At 39.0% G+C, this 13,830-nt stretch overlaps 1 protein-coding gene across 8 annotated transcripts in view; it reads right to left on the bottom strand.

Moving 5' to 3' along the window:
• The window catches only part of DGKB (diacylglycerol kinase beta), an 876,578-nt gene that overhangs the window by 31,139 nt on the left and 831,609 nt on the right, over positions 1–13,830 (bottom strand). For all 8 annotated transcript variants that reach the window (XM_018047359.1, XM_005678984.3, XM_005678985.3 and 5 more), the window contains 2 exons: positions 7,236–7,356; positions 3,293–3,353 (listed from right to left, as the gene is read on the bottom strand). In XM_018047359.1, the coding sequence (XP_017902848.1) occupies positions 3,293–3,353; positions 7,236–7,356 (182 nt within the window). The remainder of the gene's footprint in view (positions 1–3,292; positions 3,354–7,235; positions 7,357–13,830) is intronic.

Here is a 13,830-nt window from a genome sequence, read left to right as displayed (position 1 = left end):
TTCCATGTGGTTCTAGGAAAAAGAGGGTATGCCAGAATGTGAAATAACAATAATGAGCCATAGTCTAGTACAGTTCTTGGCCCACTGTGTAGACTGCAATAAATGTCTTAAATGAGTAAGAGAGATTACACAGAGTGAAAACTGAAGTAGACATTATATAAAACCTGTTACTAATTTAACCATTGTTTAGATCATGATAATTAATAGCTGAAATGAATATCTTGTTATTCTTTGAGAGAAAGTTAACAAAAGAGTCATTAGAAAAGCTTGTGTGAAATATGCTATAAGTATTATAAAATATTAATTAGATTTTAATAGATAACAGACTTCATCTGTTGGCTGGGGAGAGGCAGAAGGTGATTTATTAATAGCAAAGGTCATGCTCTAGCGTGGCAGGCCACAGGGATGGCCTGGGGCCTTCTTAGGTGGAGGGCAGCCATGAAGGAGACGGACAGCAGAGCCAGGCTAACTGCATTTTAGCTTCTACTCTGCCACTTACTATGTGTGGAATCAGGCAAACTAACCTTTGTCTGCCTCAGCTGTTTTACCCATAAAATGAAGCTTATTATATGCTTTCTGTGAGAATTCAATGTGTCAATACAGGTCAAGTGGCACAAAGTAAAAGCTTAATAAATGTTATATATTACTGTTGCCATTCATCTTTGTTGATTTAAAACATGGCACAGGGACTGAATCTTGCTTCTCTCTGAGAAGAGTCCAAAACAATGCAGGGTGCTCATGGAAGCTGTTTGGTTTCACTGTCTTTCATTTATTCTTTTGTGACCCAGACTGAAGACCAGTGATGTTTCATTAAAACAAGAAGACTGCTACTACCACTACCATCCCGCATCGTGACCACAAGCACCACCACCACTGTGACCCCGAGCACCACCAGCACTGATAGCACCTCTGCCAGTTCATCTTGACCACCACTGGCCGTCATCACCACTAGCACCAACATCATCAAAACGACCATCACCACAAGCTTCACCATGACCACCACCATCCCAGTCTCTGCAATCAGCGTATCACCACCACCACTGGCAGCAACAGTAACAAGACCTTTAATATGCATGTGAGTGTACAGGTGTAAAGGTCACGGGGAGAGTGAAGAATAAGAAACAAGATGTAAATATACACTTTCTGGTAAAAGGAGGAACAGGAGATTTTTAAAAAGATACTTGGAATCAAGCACAGAGATACGAGAAGGCATAAGAAATTGCCATCCTCAAAAGACTTTTTGACAAGTTTGTCTTATCATTATTATAGAATTAGTAGATTTCACACACTCGGGGCCAATTAACTACAAGAAATATGCCAGCAGTAAACAAAAAGTCACATGTATGTGTTATATCAAAGATTGATGAGCCAAATGCTTTAGAGTCAAAACCAATGGAAAGGTAAAACCCCAAACTCTCATATTATATGCTAAGCTGTGCTTCTGGAATTGGTAGCCAAAATCTAGTGATTAATGAATGATGAAAGAGTCCTGGGTTAGAGTTCCATACGTGCTACAAATCTGACCTTGAGTAAGTTATGTGACCTTCTAATGACGCAGTTTTCTCCCTCTGAAAAATGGTGATATATGTTACTTAGAGTTTGTGTGAATATTTAATAAGTAATGTTGTATGTCAATTATTCCTCTAAAAAAGCACCCAACACAACACTCACCTATAACCATAAAACACCAGCACATTAGCACAATGCTTGTATTAAAGATTAAGACCTAACCTGGGGCTTCCTTGGTGGCTCAGAGGTAAAGAATCAGCTGCCAATGCAGGAGATGCGGGTTTGATTGTTGGGTTGAGAAGATCCCCTGGAGAAGGGAATGGCAACCCCCTCTAGTATTCTTGCCCATGAAATCCCATGGACGGAGGAACCTGGCAGGCCACAGTCCATGGAGTTGTCGAGAGTCTGACAGGCTGGGCAAGTAAACAATAAGACCTACCTTGTCACTCCTTACACCGCTTCCCTCCCAATCTAAACTGCAGAGTAAATGGTGCTGTTATTCTCAGATGGCAGCTACCTGCATGATTCTTCTCCTTCCCTCATTCCTATCCCTCATCCCAAGGGAACTCATTAACGAATTCTCCCTCTTTCACGTCCAGAATGTACCTCAAATCCATCCACGTCCTAGCCACTATTGCTGTCCAAGAGCAGAGCACTTTGTTGAACCCTGTGTCCCAGTTGCTACTCAATGCAATCTATCCTCCATGTAGCAGTTAAGCGAACTTTAAGAATGTAAATCAGATGATGCGTGAAGCCTTCAACAGCTTCCTAGTGTACTCTGAACCACACATTAATTGTTCACCATCATTTTTTTCTACTCTATCTGTCTCCTGCCCATCTTTCCTACTTTGCCTCTTACACTCTCACCCTACATCTAAAACTTTGGTCACACTATCCCTCTTACTGTTTAACACACAGAGCTTTTGGATTCTTCTTTGAAAAAGACCTCCCAGACACACTTACCTGAAGTTGTCTTTTTCATGCTCCATCTTTAGTTCCTCTTCATCATATTTCATAACTCTTGTAGTTAAAAATTATATTATGCATGTTTGCCTATATTTATTGATTTATTAATTTACTTAATCTACTATCAGGATATAAGTTCCTTGAGGACAGTTATATTATTGAATACATTCTATTTCATGTTCTTATTACTCCAATGTTTTATTATGTGATCAGTTTCTATTTTTAGTGCCAAGATTAGCACCTAACATAGTTTTGAAATGTAATAAAATATTCACTATAAAAATGAAATTTAGCAAGGTCTAAATGTCTAAATTAAAAAATATCTCATATGGAGAGAACAACTATAATGAAGTTTTTCTATATAAAGAAGCCCTCAAATTCCAATTGGAGGCAAAGAAGAGATGAGTAATACATTTAGGAAGAATCATGTCTGAAGGTCCCATAAATATTTTTCTTATAAGGTGTTCGGAAATAATTACAAGAAAGGTTAAGAGAAACCTTAACAAATTTGTTTAGTTTCACATTTATAACTGTGGTTATATGTGGCTGTATATAGATAACTATGGTATCTAAAGATTACACTCTGGCTAACATAAGCATTCAACTCTTAAATCATTGCCAAAGGCATACATTGCCTAATACCTGAATGCAATGGCTCATATAAAAAACAACAAAAAAGGCACTTGGTGATAGGTCCAAAGCTTAGGTATGGTGATTATCTACTTATAGGAGTATATGATTAGTTAGCTATGGCAGGATATAATATCTGGGAAACAAACAGGAAAGTGACATAAGATTTTAATTACTCTGGACTCACAGTGCATGGGGTCTGCATCCATGGTTCCCCATCAATCTGCATTGGCAGAGACTTGCTGGTCCTGGAGGAACAACAAAAAAAAAAATATCCAAGTCTAGCACAGAAATACTTTATACAGCAGACTATATGTCCCATATAAAGTGATGAGACCAGGGAATACAAATATGGTAAAAGCTGGGCTCCGTTCTCAAGTTATCTTTTATAAAAGGAACTTCAGCTGTTGACTTGGGGTCCCCAGGAGGATCAATGGTGAAGAATCTGCCTGCCAATTCAGGAGATGCAGGTTCAACCCCTGGGCTGGGAAGATTTCCTTGGAGGAGAAGGTGGTGGCCCACTCCAGTATTCTTGCATGGAGAATCACATGGACAGAGGAGCCTGGTGGGCTACAGTCCGTGGGATCATAAAGAGCTGGATATGACTGAGCACAAACCTTGACTATCAATGAATACCCTGTATCTTAGTTACAGGAATGCTAAATGCTTCCTGTGATGGCATACACAAAAAATTCTGGATAACAAAAGACAAATGTAGGGTGTACAGTTAATGACACAATCTGAATTACTTGGTTTGTTTCCAAGGCAAACCATTCAACATTACACTAATCCAAGTCTATGCCCCAAACACTAATGCTGAAGAAGCTGAAGCTAAGTGGTTCTAAGAAGACCCATAAGACTTCTAGAACTAACACCAAAAAGAGATGTCCTTTTCATCACAGGTGACTGGAATGCAAAAGTAGGAAGTCAAGAGATACCTAGAGTAACAGGCAAGTTTTTCCTTGGAGTACAAAATGAAGTAGGGCAAGGCCTAACAGTTTTGCCAAGAGCTAACCCTTTCAACAACACAAGAGATGACTCTACATGTGTATATCATCATATGGTCAATACCGAAATCAGACTGATTATATTCTTTCCAGTTGAAGATGGAGAAGCTCTATACAGTCAGCAAAAGAAGACTAGGCACTGACTGTGGCTCAGATCATGAACTCCTCATTGCGAAATTCAGGGTTTAGGAAAACCAGTAGGCCCTTCAGTATGACCTAAAGAAAATCCTTTATGATTATATAGTGGAAGTAACAAATATATTCAAGGGATTAGATCTGATAGAGTGCCTGAAGAATTATGGTTGAAAGTTTGTACTAGTGTATAGGAGTTGGTGACCAAAATCATCCCAAAGCGGGGGAAAAAAAGCAAGAAGGCAAAACAGTTTTCTGAGAAGGTTTTACCAATAGCTTAGAAAAGAAGAGAAGTGAAAGGCAAAGGAGAAAGGGAAAGATATACCCCTCTGAATGCAGAGTTCCAAAGAATAGGAAGGAGAGGTGAAAAAGCCTTCTTAAGTGAACAATGAAAAGAAATAGAGGAAAACAATAGAAGACTAGAGATCTCTTCAAGAAAATTAGAGATACCAAGGGAACATTTCATGCAAAGATGGGTGTAATAAAGGACAGAAAGAGTATGGCCCTAATAGAACCAGAAGACATTAAGAAGAGGTGGTACGAATACACAGAAGAACTTTATAAGAAAGGTCTTAATTACTTAGATAATCAGAATGATGTAGTCACTCCCCTAGAGCCTGATATCCTAGAGTGTAATGTCAAGTGGGCCTTAGGAAGCATCACTATGAACAAAGCTAGTGGAGGTGATGGAATTCCAGCTGAGCTATTTCAAATCCTAAAAGACAGTGCGGTGAAAGTGCTTCACTCAATATGTCAGCAAATTTGGAAAACTCAGGACCACAAGACTGGAAAAAGCCAGTTTTCATCTAAATCTCAAAGAAGGGCAATGCCAAAGAATGTTTAAACTACAGCACAATTACACCCATTTCATGTTAGCAACGTAATGCTCAAAATCCTTCAAGCTAGGCTTCAGCAGTATATGAACCGAGAACTTCCAGATATACGAGCTGGACTTAGAAAAGGCAGAAGAACCAGAGATCAAATTGCCAATATCTGTTGATCATAGGAAAAGCAAGAGAGTTCCAGAAAAACAGCTGCTTCATTGACTACACTAAAGCCTTTGACTGTGTGGATCACAACAAACTGTGGAAAATTCTTCAAGAGATGGGAATACCAGATCACCTGACCTACTTTCCGAGAAACCTATATGCAGGTTAAGAAGCAACAGTTAGACTTGGACATGGAACAACAGACTGGTTCCAAACTGGGAAAGGAGTATGCCAAGATTGTATATTGTCACCCTGCTTTTTCAACTTCTATACAGAGTATATTATGTGAAATGCTGGGCTGGATGAAGCACAAGCTGGAATCAAGATTGCCAGAAGAAATATCAATAATCTCAGATATGTAGATGACACCACCCTAATGGCAGAAAGCAAAGAGGAACTTAAGGACTCCTTGATGAAGATTAAAGAGCATGGTGAAAAATGGCTTAAAACTCAACATTCAAATAACGAAGATCATGGCATCCAATCCCATTATTTCATGGCAAATAGATGGGGAAAAAATGGAAACAGTGACAGACTTTATTTTCCTGGGCTCCAACATCACTGCAGACAATGACTGCAGCCATGAAATTAAGATGCTTGCTCCTTGGAAGAAAAGCTATGACAAACCTAAACAGCATATTGAAAAGCAGAGATATCACTCTGCCAGCAAAGGTCTGTATAGTCAAAGGTTTGTTTTCTCCAGTAGTCATGTATGGATGAGAGCTGGACCATAAAGAAAGTGGAACGCTGAAGAATCGATGCTTTTGAGATATGGTATTGGAGAAGACTCTTGAGAGTCTCATGGACTCCAAGGAGATCAAACCAATCAATTCAAAATGAAATCAGCCCTGACTATTCACTAGAAGGACTGATGTAAACGGTGAAGCTCCAATACTTTGGCCACCAGATGTGAAGAGCCACTCACTGGAAAAGACCCTAATTCTGGGAAAGATAGAAGGCAAAAGGAGAAAGGGCCTCAGAGGATGAGATGGTTGAATGGCATCATCGACTCAATGGATATGAGTTTGAGCAAACTCAGGGACATAGTGAAGGACAAGGAAGCCTGGTGTGCTATAGTCCATGGGATGGCAGAGTCAGACATGATTGTGTGACCGGACAAGAACAACAGCAAAACGAGCGTCCTTGTTTCCATGCAATCCCACATTGCAAACATGGAGGAAAGGTGTTTGCTATCTCACATTTTCCAGTATTAACTCTTTCATATATGTTAATATAACATCAGTTATATCTGTGCTATAATCTGTAGTTTCATGTTAGGGTAATATTAGAGTTTTGTTTTACTGGCATAATTTTGAAAAAGAAAAGGGTTTTCAAAAGATTTAAATGCAATATACATATAAAATTTTACTTCATAATAATTCATTGTTTAATTTATAGAAGCAATGGTGGACTTCATGAAAGAATGTATGTTAATGATGCCTTAACAGCATTTTCATTGGATAGTTTGCCTATTAGATACTTCAGTGCTTCTGCAGATTCAACCCTGTGTGTACCAGACTAGAGGAGGTAGAATTTGTATGTTAGAATTGTATCCATGGTCTCAACAAAAGGTTATCAAATTCCAATGAACACGGTAAGTAACAGTGAATCAAATCTTTATAAATTCTGTCAATTTCCATTATTTTAAACTGTATCAGTATTAATCATTGATAACAATGTACAGATGAAACAAAATCATTATCAAAATCTTGTATAACATTAATCTAAATAATTTGTAGCTATGCCATCTCCGGTGGCTTGACAGTGAAGAATCCGCCTGCAATGCAGGAGACTGGGGATTGAATCCCTGGGTCAGGGAGATCCTCTGGAGATGGGAATGGCCACCCACTATATATTCTTGCCTGGAGAATCCCAGGCACAGAGAAGCCTGGCAGGCTACAGACCACGGGGTCACAAAGAGTGAGACATGACTGAGTGACTAACACTTCCACTTCACTTTTCACATGTCAACCTCCTTGCTGAATTACAGAGAAAGGGCTACCTGATGACAACAGAGGAGCACTGAGCCAGCCGCCGCCCAGCACTTTTCAGTCCTGTGTATATCTGCCCCATCTCCATGGCTCCTTCCAAGCCAACCACCTCCAGCAGCTGATCACTCAGATCTGAAAGGAAACAGAAGCCTTGTAAATTACAGTGCATATGCATACAATGCCATGCCATTAGACATTATGGAAATGAAAAATAAAAGCTTCTTGAGAAAGAAGGCTTCTCTGTTTCAGATACCATACTAAAAGTAACAAAAAGATGGTCTGTCTTACTTCTGAAACTCTCAGTTTAAGCAAATCCTGAGGCCCTGTGGGAAAAGATGTGCTGTCAGCTTATTCTACAACAAAATGGGAAGAAAGGATTCTGAGCCAAATAATGCCAAAAAATATACCAGTAGCTTTAACATCAACAAACTTAACGTTATTCCACATGTATATATGGAACATCCATACCCCCCACATCAGACATTTGGCAGCAAATACACATTTCAGTATTATAAATAAAGTATGAGGACATGCTGTCAAACATGATTTTGTTGAATTACTCCGACAAAAGATCTTAGATATCATGGAATTAAAGTTTCTTATTTTAAAGATAAGAAGACGAGGCATTAAATCACTGAGTGACTTGTCCACGTGCGGGTTAAACTGCTTCAGTTGTGTCCAAATCTTTGCAACCCTATGGACTATACAGCCTGCCAAACTCCTCTGTCCATGGGATTTTCCATGCAACAATACTGGAGTGAGTTGCCATGCCCTCCTTCAAGGGATATTTCCAACTTAGGGATTGAACCCACATCTCTTTTATGTCTCCTGGATTGGCAGGCACGTTCTTTATGCCACAGTCATAGGGAAACTTGTGCAATTTTTCTTGACCTTGAAAAAAGAAATGTTTTCCTGATGGCAAAGAATATGCTACCAAATTCTAGAGTAGGTTTGATAATTATCACCATATTATACAGTGCTTTTTCTTTTTTTTTAACCAGAGGACAGTAAAAAAAAAAAAAGCTAACAGTATTAGGTATTGCTTGTTGAGTGTTTCCAAAGTACCTGTCACTGACTAAGCACTTGCTCCATATCACCTCACTTGCTCCCCTGGCAAAACCAATTTAAGACAAATATGATTATTAGAATTTACAGACGGAGAAGCTGAAAATCAGAGAAGTTCTGAATGGGAGAAAATAATAGCAAATGAAGCAACTGACAAACAACTAATCTCAAAAATATACAAACAACTTATGCAGCTCAATTCCAGAAAAATAAACGACCCAATCAAAAAATGGGCCAAAGAACTAAATAGACATTTCTCCAAAGAAGACATACGGATGGCTAACAAACACATGAAAAGATGCTCAACATCACTCATTATTAGAGAAATGCAAATCAAAACCACAATGAGGTACCACTTCACACCAGTCAGAATGGCTGCGATCCAAAAATCTGCAAGCAATAAATGCTGGAGAGGGTGTGGAGAAAAGGGAACCCTCCTACACTGTTGGTGGGAATGCAAACTAGTACAGCCACTATGGAGAACAGTGTGGAGATTCCTTAAAAAATTGCAAATAGAACTACCTTATGACCCAGCAATCCCACTGCTGGGCATACACACCGAGGAAACCAGAATTGAAAGAGACACATGTACCCCAATGTTCATCGCAGCACTGTTTATAATAGCTAGGACATGGAAACAACCTAGATGTCCATCAGCAGATGAATGGATAAGAAAGCTGTGGTACATATACACAATGGAGTATTACTCAGCCGTTAAAAAGAATTCATTTGAATCAGTTCTGATGAGATGGATGAAACTGGAGCCGATTATACAGAGTGAAGTAAGCCAGAAAGAAAAACACCAATACAGTATACTAACACATATATATGGAATTTAGGAAGATGGCAATGACGACCCTGTATGCAAGACAGGGAAAGAGACACAGATGTGTATAATGGACTTTTGGACTCAGAGGGAGAGGGAGAGGGTGGGATGATTTGGGAGAATGACATTCTAACATGTATACTATCGTGTAAGAATTGAATCGCCAGTCTATGTCTGATGCAGGATACAGCATGCTTGGAGCTGGTGCATGGGGATGACCCAGAGAGATGTTATGGGGACGGAGGTGGGAGGGGGGTTCATGTTTGGGAATGCATGTAAGAATTAAAGATTTTAAAATTTAAAAAAATAAAAAAAAAAAGAAGTTAACTCAATTTATTTATATTCACATAAATACGAAGTGACAGAGCCAAAATCTGAGGTGTAATCATAATGTTATATTTGGTAAATCAGCCATACTTTTAAAGACAGATACTTTTAAAACTGATAGAAGTATTTCTTATTGAGGGAGTGACACTGATGTCTGCGTGAGCTGCAAGGTCCCTTTCCAACCTGCAAACTTTCACTCTCCAGAGTAGCAGAGGAGGTAGTCGTTATCAGTAAAACCCTACAGAGCACAACTGTGGCACACTCACTTACCTGGCTCAGAATGCCCGAACACTTGATTTGAAGGAAAAATTTTAGGTGTACATATATGGTCCTTCTCTATCATGATATTTTCATGTAATCCCATGTGTTTTCAAATGCAAATAAATTGTTTAATATTGTTTTCAGTAGCAAAAAGAGCTGGAGGGGTGGAATAGAGTGGTATAAGGTAAGATATGATTATACAAGTTAACTGTGTGATAACTAGTCATCGCTGAGCGTGGACTTGAAGCAAAACCAGCATATGTGTGTTGAATGTACTCCATTTTGTACAGAAAGTCCTCATTTCCCACTAGTGAATCCATTTTAGCACAAAGTTCAGAGAGATGAATGATATATTTCCAGTGTTGTTCATGTGTGTGGTAAGTAGCACTTTGAAACCTCAAAATTTGTTAGGCCCATGATCTTTGGCACATTTTATCTAAGCTCTGAAAACACAATGTGTGACCAATCCACTGTACGTTTTTTGAACTGAGCTGACTTTTAAAAACCATTGTGTTTTAAACTTTAAGCTCTAGCTGCAGCAGGAGATTTCTTCACATGTGGACACAACTATCCAGCTACTGAATCAAATGCTAACCAGTCATAGTATGTTAGAGCATTCACCTTGCTGTTCTAAACCATATTTAGACTGATTTCTCATCAAACTTATTCTGTGTTTCTAGTTAAAATTTATGTTGCCAAGAACAGATGGACAAGGAATGGAAACATATTCTTTCAGCTGTAGCCGGCACTAAAATGTGCTTGGCTCTATAGCCTGGGTGTTAATATACGCATTTCTTAGATATATGTCAACCAGAAAACTGCACTGTGGCAAGCACTAAAACCCCAGATGTGTGTCTGGTGATATTTATAAAACAACAACAACAACAACAACAACCACAAAAATGAAGTTCGTGTTCAGCATTCTGTATTTTCCACTGCTTTGTTCTTAAATAGGTGAAATTTTACACTGATTTCTGTAATGATCTGGTGGATGGAAACTGTTCTACAAGAAATGAAATACTTTCTCACGACAGAGTTAATCTGTGAGCCCTAACTTTTCCATGAATCACAGGGACTGTCTACATCTACACCATATTGCTACTGTCTACCACCCTCTTTCTGATTTTTTTTCTTTCTTTTAATTTGTCTTTGTTTTTCTCCCTGCAAAAATGCTCCGAAAATCAGTTCTACCATTAATCACTGGTAATGAAGGCTCTGCTTATAGATTTGGAAAATGTAGGCATTCAACCTTTTATGTTCTTGCTAACACAAAGAACTGTATAGAAATAGTGGTATATTTACTAGTGCAAAATTAACAGCATATTCCTTCTAATTAAGCATTCAGAAAAAAAGGAAATTCTAATTTGTGCTGCACAAATTTGCTCCCATAACACAACAATTTTATATACAAATGCTGCCTCTTACCTACTATCTTTGGGGGCAGTGTCCTCACTGACTTCAGACAAAGATAATTTCTACATAATTTTGAATTCTATTTCTACCTGTGGTATCATCTAGAAACATCAAAAACTTCCTCACTTCACATTCTAGCTAAAATTTATTTTAAGCACAGGTCCCCTTGAGATGGCATAACCAACCAGATCCTCCTTAATTGGTTTGCTATGTGGCTATTTGCTTTGAGCTCATGAACTGAATCAAGCCCACTGTCTGTTTATGTATGGCTTGCAAGAACAGTTTTTACATGTTGACAAATGGGAAAAAAATTGATACATTGTGACAGCTGAAAATACATTAAATTCAAACTTCAGCATTCATTAATTAGCTTTTATTGGAAGCAGACCCTGGTTAGTTTAGGTTTCCTCTATGTCTGTTTTCACACTATAATGGCAGAAGAGAGTGGCTGCAGCAGGAACCATGTGGCCCAGAAAGCCTACAATGTTTATTATTCAGACCTTTAGAAACAAAGTGCCAAGCTCTGCCTGACTGCTTGAGTGAAATAGTAACTATTTCTGGCCACTGATGTTTCAACTTTAGTGCATGGTGCGTGCTAAGTCTCTTCAGTCATGTCGGACTCTTTGTGACCTCCTGAACTGTAGCCCAGGAGGCTCCTCTGTCCATGGGAATGATTCTCCAGGCAAGAATACTGGAGTAGGTTGCCATGCTCTCCTCCAGGGAATCTTCCTGACCCAGGGATCAAACCCACGGTCCTGCATCTCCTGCTCTGCCGGCAGGTTCCTTCCCCACTGAGTCACCTGGGAAGCCTGGGTTTCACTTTAGTACTGCCTCTATAAATCCTAATGGCATCACAGTTGCCTGAAAGACATAGTGTCCGAGCATTCATTCCTTAGTGTGTGTGCTGGTTCATAAAAGAACTTCAGCTATGGAATCTCACCACACTCATATACTGTGAGGTGTCCTATAATCAGTTTGTTGTTGATCGTGAAATACCGGAGTTTCTAAATAACCCTGTTACAAAAGAAAGTAGAGCAGCTTAATGTTCAACATTATGCTCATTCATTGCATCTGGTTAGCCTTCAGGCCTGAAGACACACGTGAGAGGTCTACCTGTGAGAGTCTCCAGCTGAGTACTGAGAAATCCTGACCTCTTGATACTAGGAAGTGTGTCTATTCCAAGGAGAATGGTGCTTTTGATCAATTTAATGTTACTTTTGAAGAGGAAAAACAGTACATTTCTGAAAGAGTTAACATATCTTTCCAAATGCCTCCATGGGTATAACAGAGGCAAGGAAAGCTGCCAAATTTAGTATTTCCATTTTTAAAAGAGAAAGTCTAGAAAAGGTGTTCAGAGGGAACAGATGTCATGAAAAACAAAAACTGGGTATAGTAGAACAAGATTCTTAACACAGGGGCAGTGATTCTGAATGCAGAAAAATATGACTTTTTTACCAACATTAATTAAAATTAAGAACTTCTTTCAATTATAAATTTAGGCAAGAAACCACAGTTGTAGTAGAAATACCTCTGACTTTGTCACTGATAGATATCACACATATTTCCATATCACATTATAGTTGTTGCAATATTTAAAAATTCTATTTATATTTAAAATTCTATTTTTATAATCTTTGACATCTTAATAATTATTAAGCCTCTGTTAGATTTCTAAAAGTAATTTATTAATATGGGAAAAGAATCTAAAGAAGAGTGGATACACACACACGCACACACACATATATGTATAACTGATTGTGTCAGACTCTTTGCGACCCCATGGGCTATAGCCTGCCAGACTCCTCTGTTCATGGGATTTCAAGAATGCTGGAAGGCTTCCCTGATGGTTGAGCGGGTAAAGAAACTGCCTGAATGCAGGAGACATAGGAGATATGGGTTCAATTCCTGAGTCAGGAAGATCCCTGGGAGGAGGGCATGGCAACCCACTCCAGTATTCTTGCCTGGAGAATCCCATGGACGGAAGAGGCTGGTGGGCTATAGTCCACAGTGTCGCAGAGTTGGACATGACTGACTGACTAACCCTTTCACTTTCTCCAGGGAATCTTCCCCACGCAGGGATCAAATCTGGGTTTCCTGCATTGTAGGCAGATTCTTTACTGTCTGAGCCACACACCACTGTTTATCAACTATACTCAAATAAAAATTTAGAAAAGAAGCACATATATTACTGAATTGAAATCTTAACACTTCAAATTATGGGTTTCCTTTGAAGCCTACATATTTTTTAATGAATTTTAAAACATTACTCCAAGGAAGAATCAGTAGATTTTATCAGAATGGCAAAGAGGACTAGAGCACAAATATGGTAAGAAACTCTACTTTAATCTGCCTTTGACTTTGTATACCTTTTCCTGAACATTGCTAGTGCTGCATATTGAGATACAGGTAATCTGGGGGTATGAACATAAAATCTGAAGGTCAGTAGTGCAGTATAGATTTGAGAACACAGGAGCAGCACAGCTAATACATGGATAATACTTATTCATAGCTTAGGCTCTTCATTTTTGACAGTTACACACTGATAATACATCTCATTATGTAATTGTTTCAGACTGCCATATGTAGGGAACAGAAGAGGAGGCATGACAAACACAGACTGAATGTGGGTTGTAGCATTCTGGCATTTCGTTGAATAGAGTGTGTACTGAAGGGAGAGGGATGGGGGGGACAGGGCAGGGCGCACTCCTTTGTGC

Source organism: Capra hircus, chromosome 4 (assembly GCF_001704415.2).
Source record: "Capra hircus breed San Clemente chromosome 4, ASM170441v1, whole genome shotgun sequence".
Lineage (NCBI taxonomy): Eukaryota > Metazoa > Chordata > Mammalia > Artiodactyla > Bovidae > Capra > Capra hircus.
This window is presented reverse-complemented; position numbering and strand designations above follow the sequence as displayed.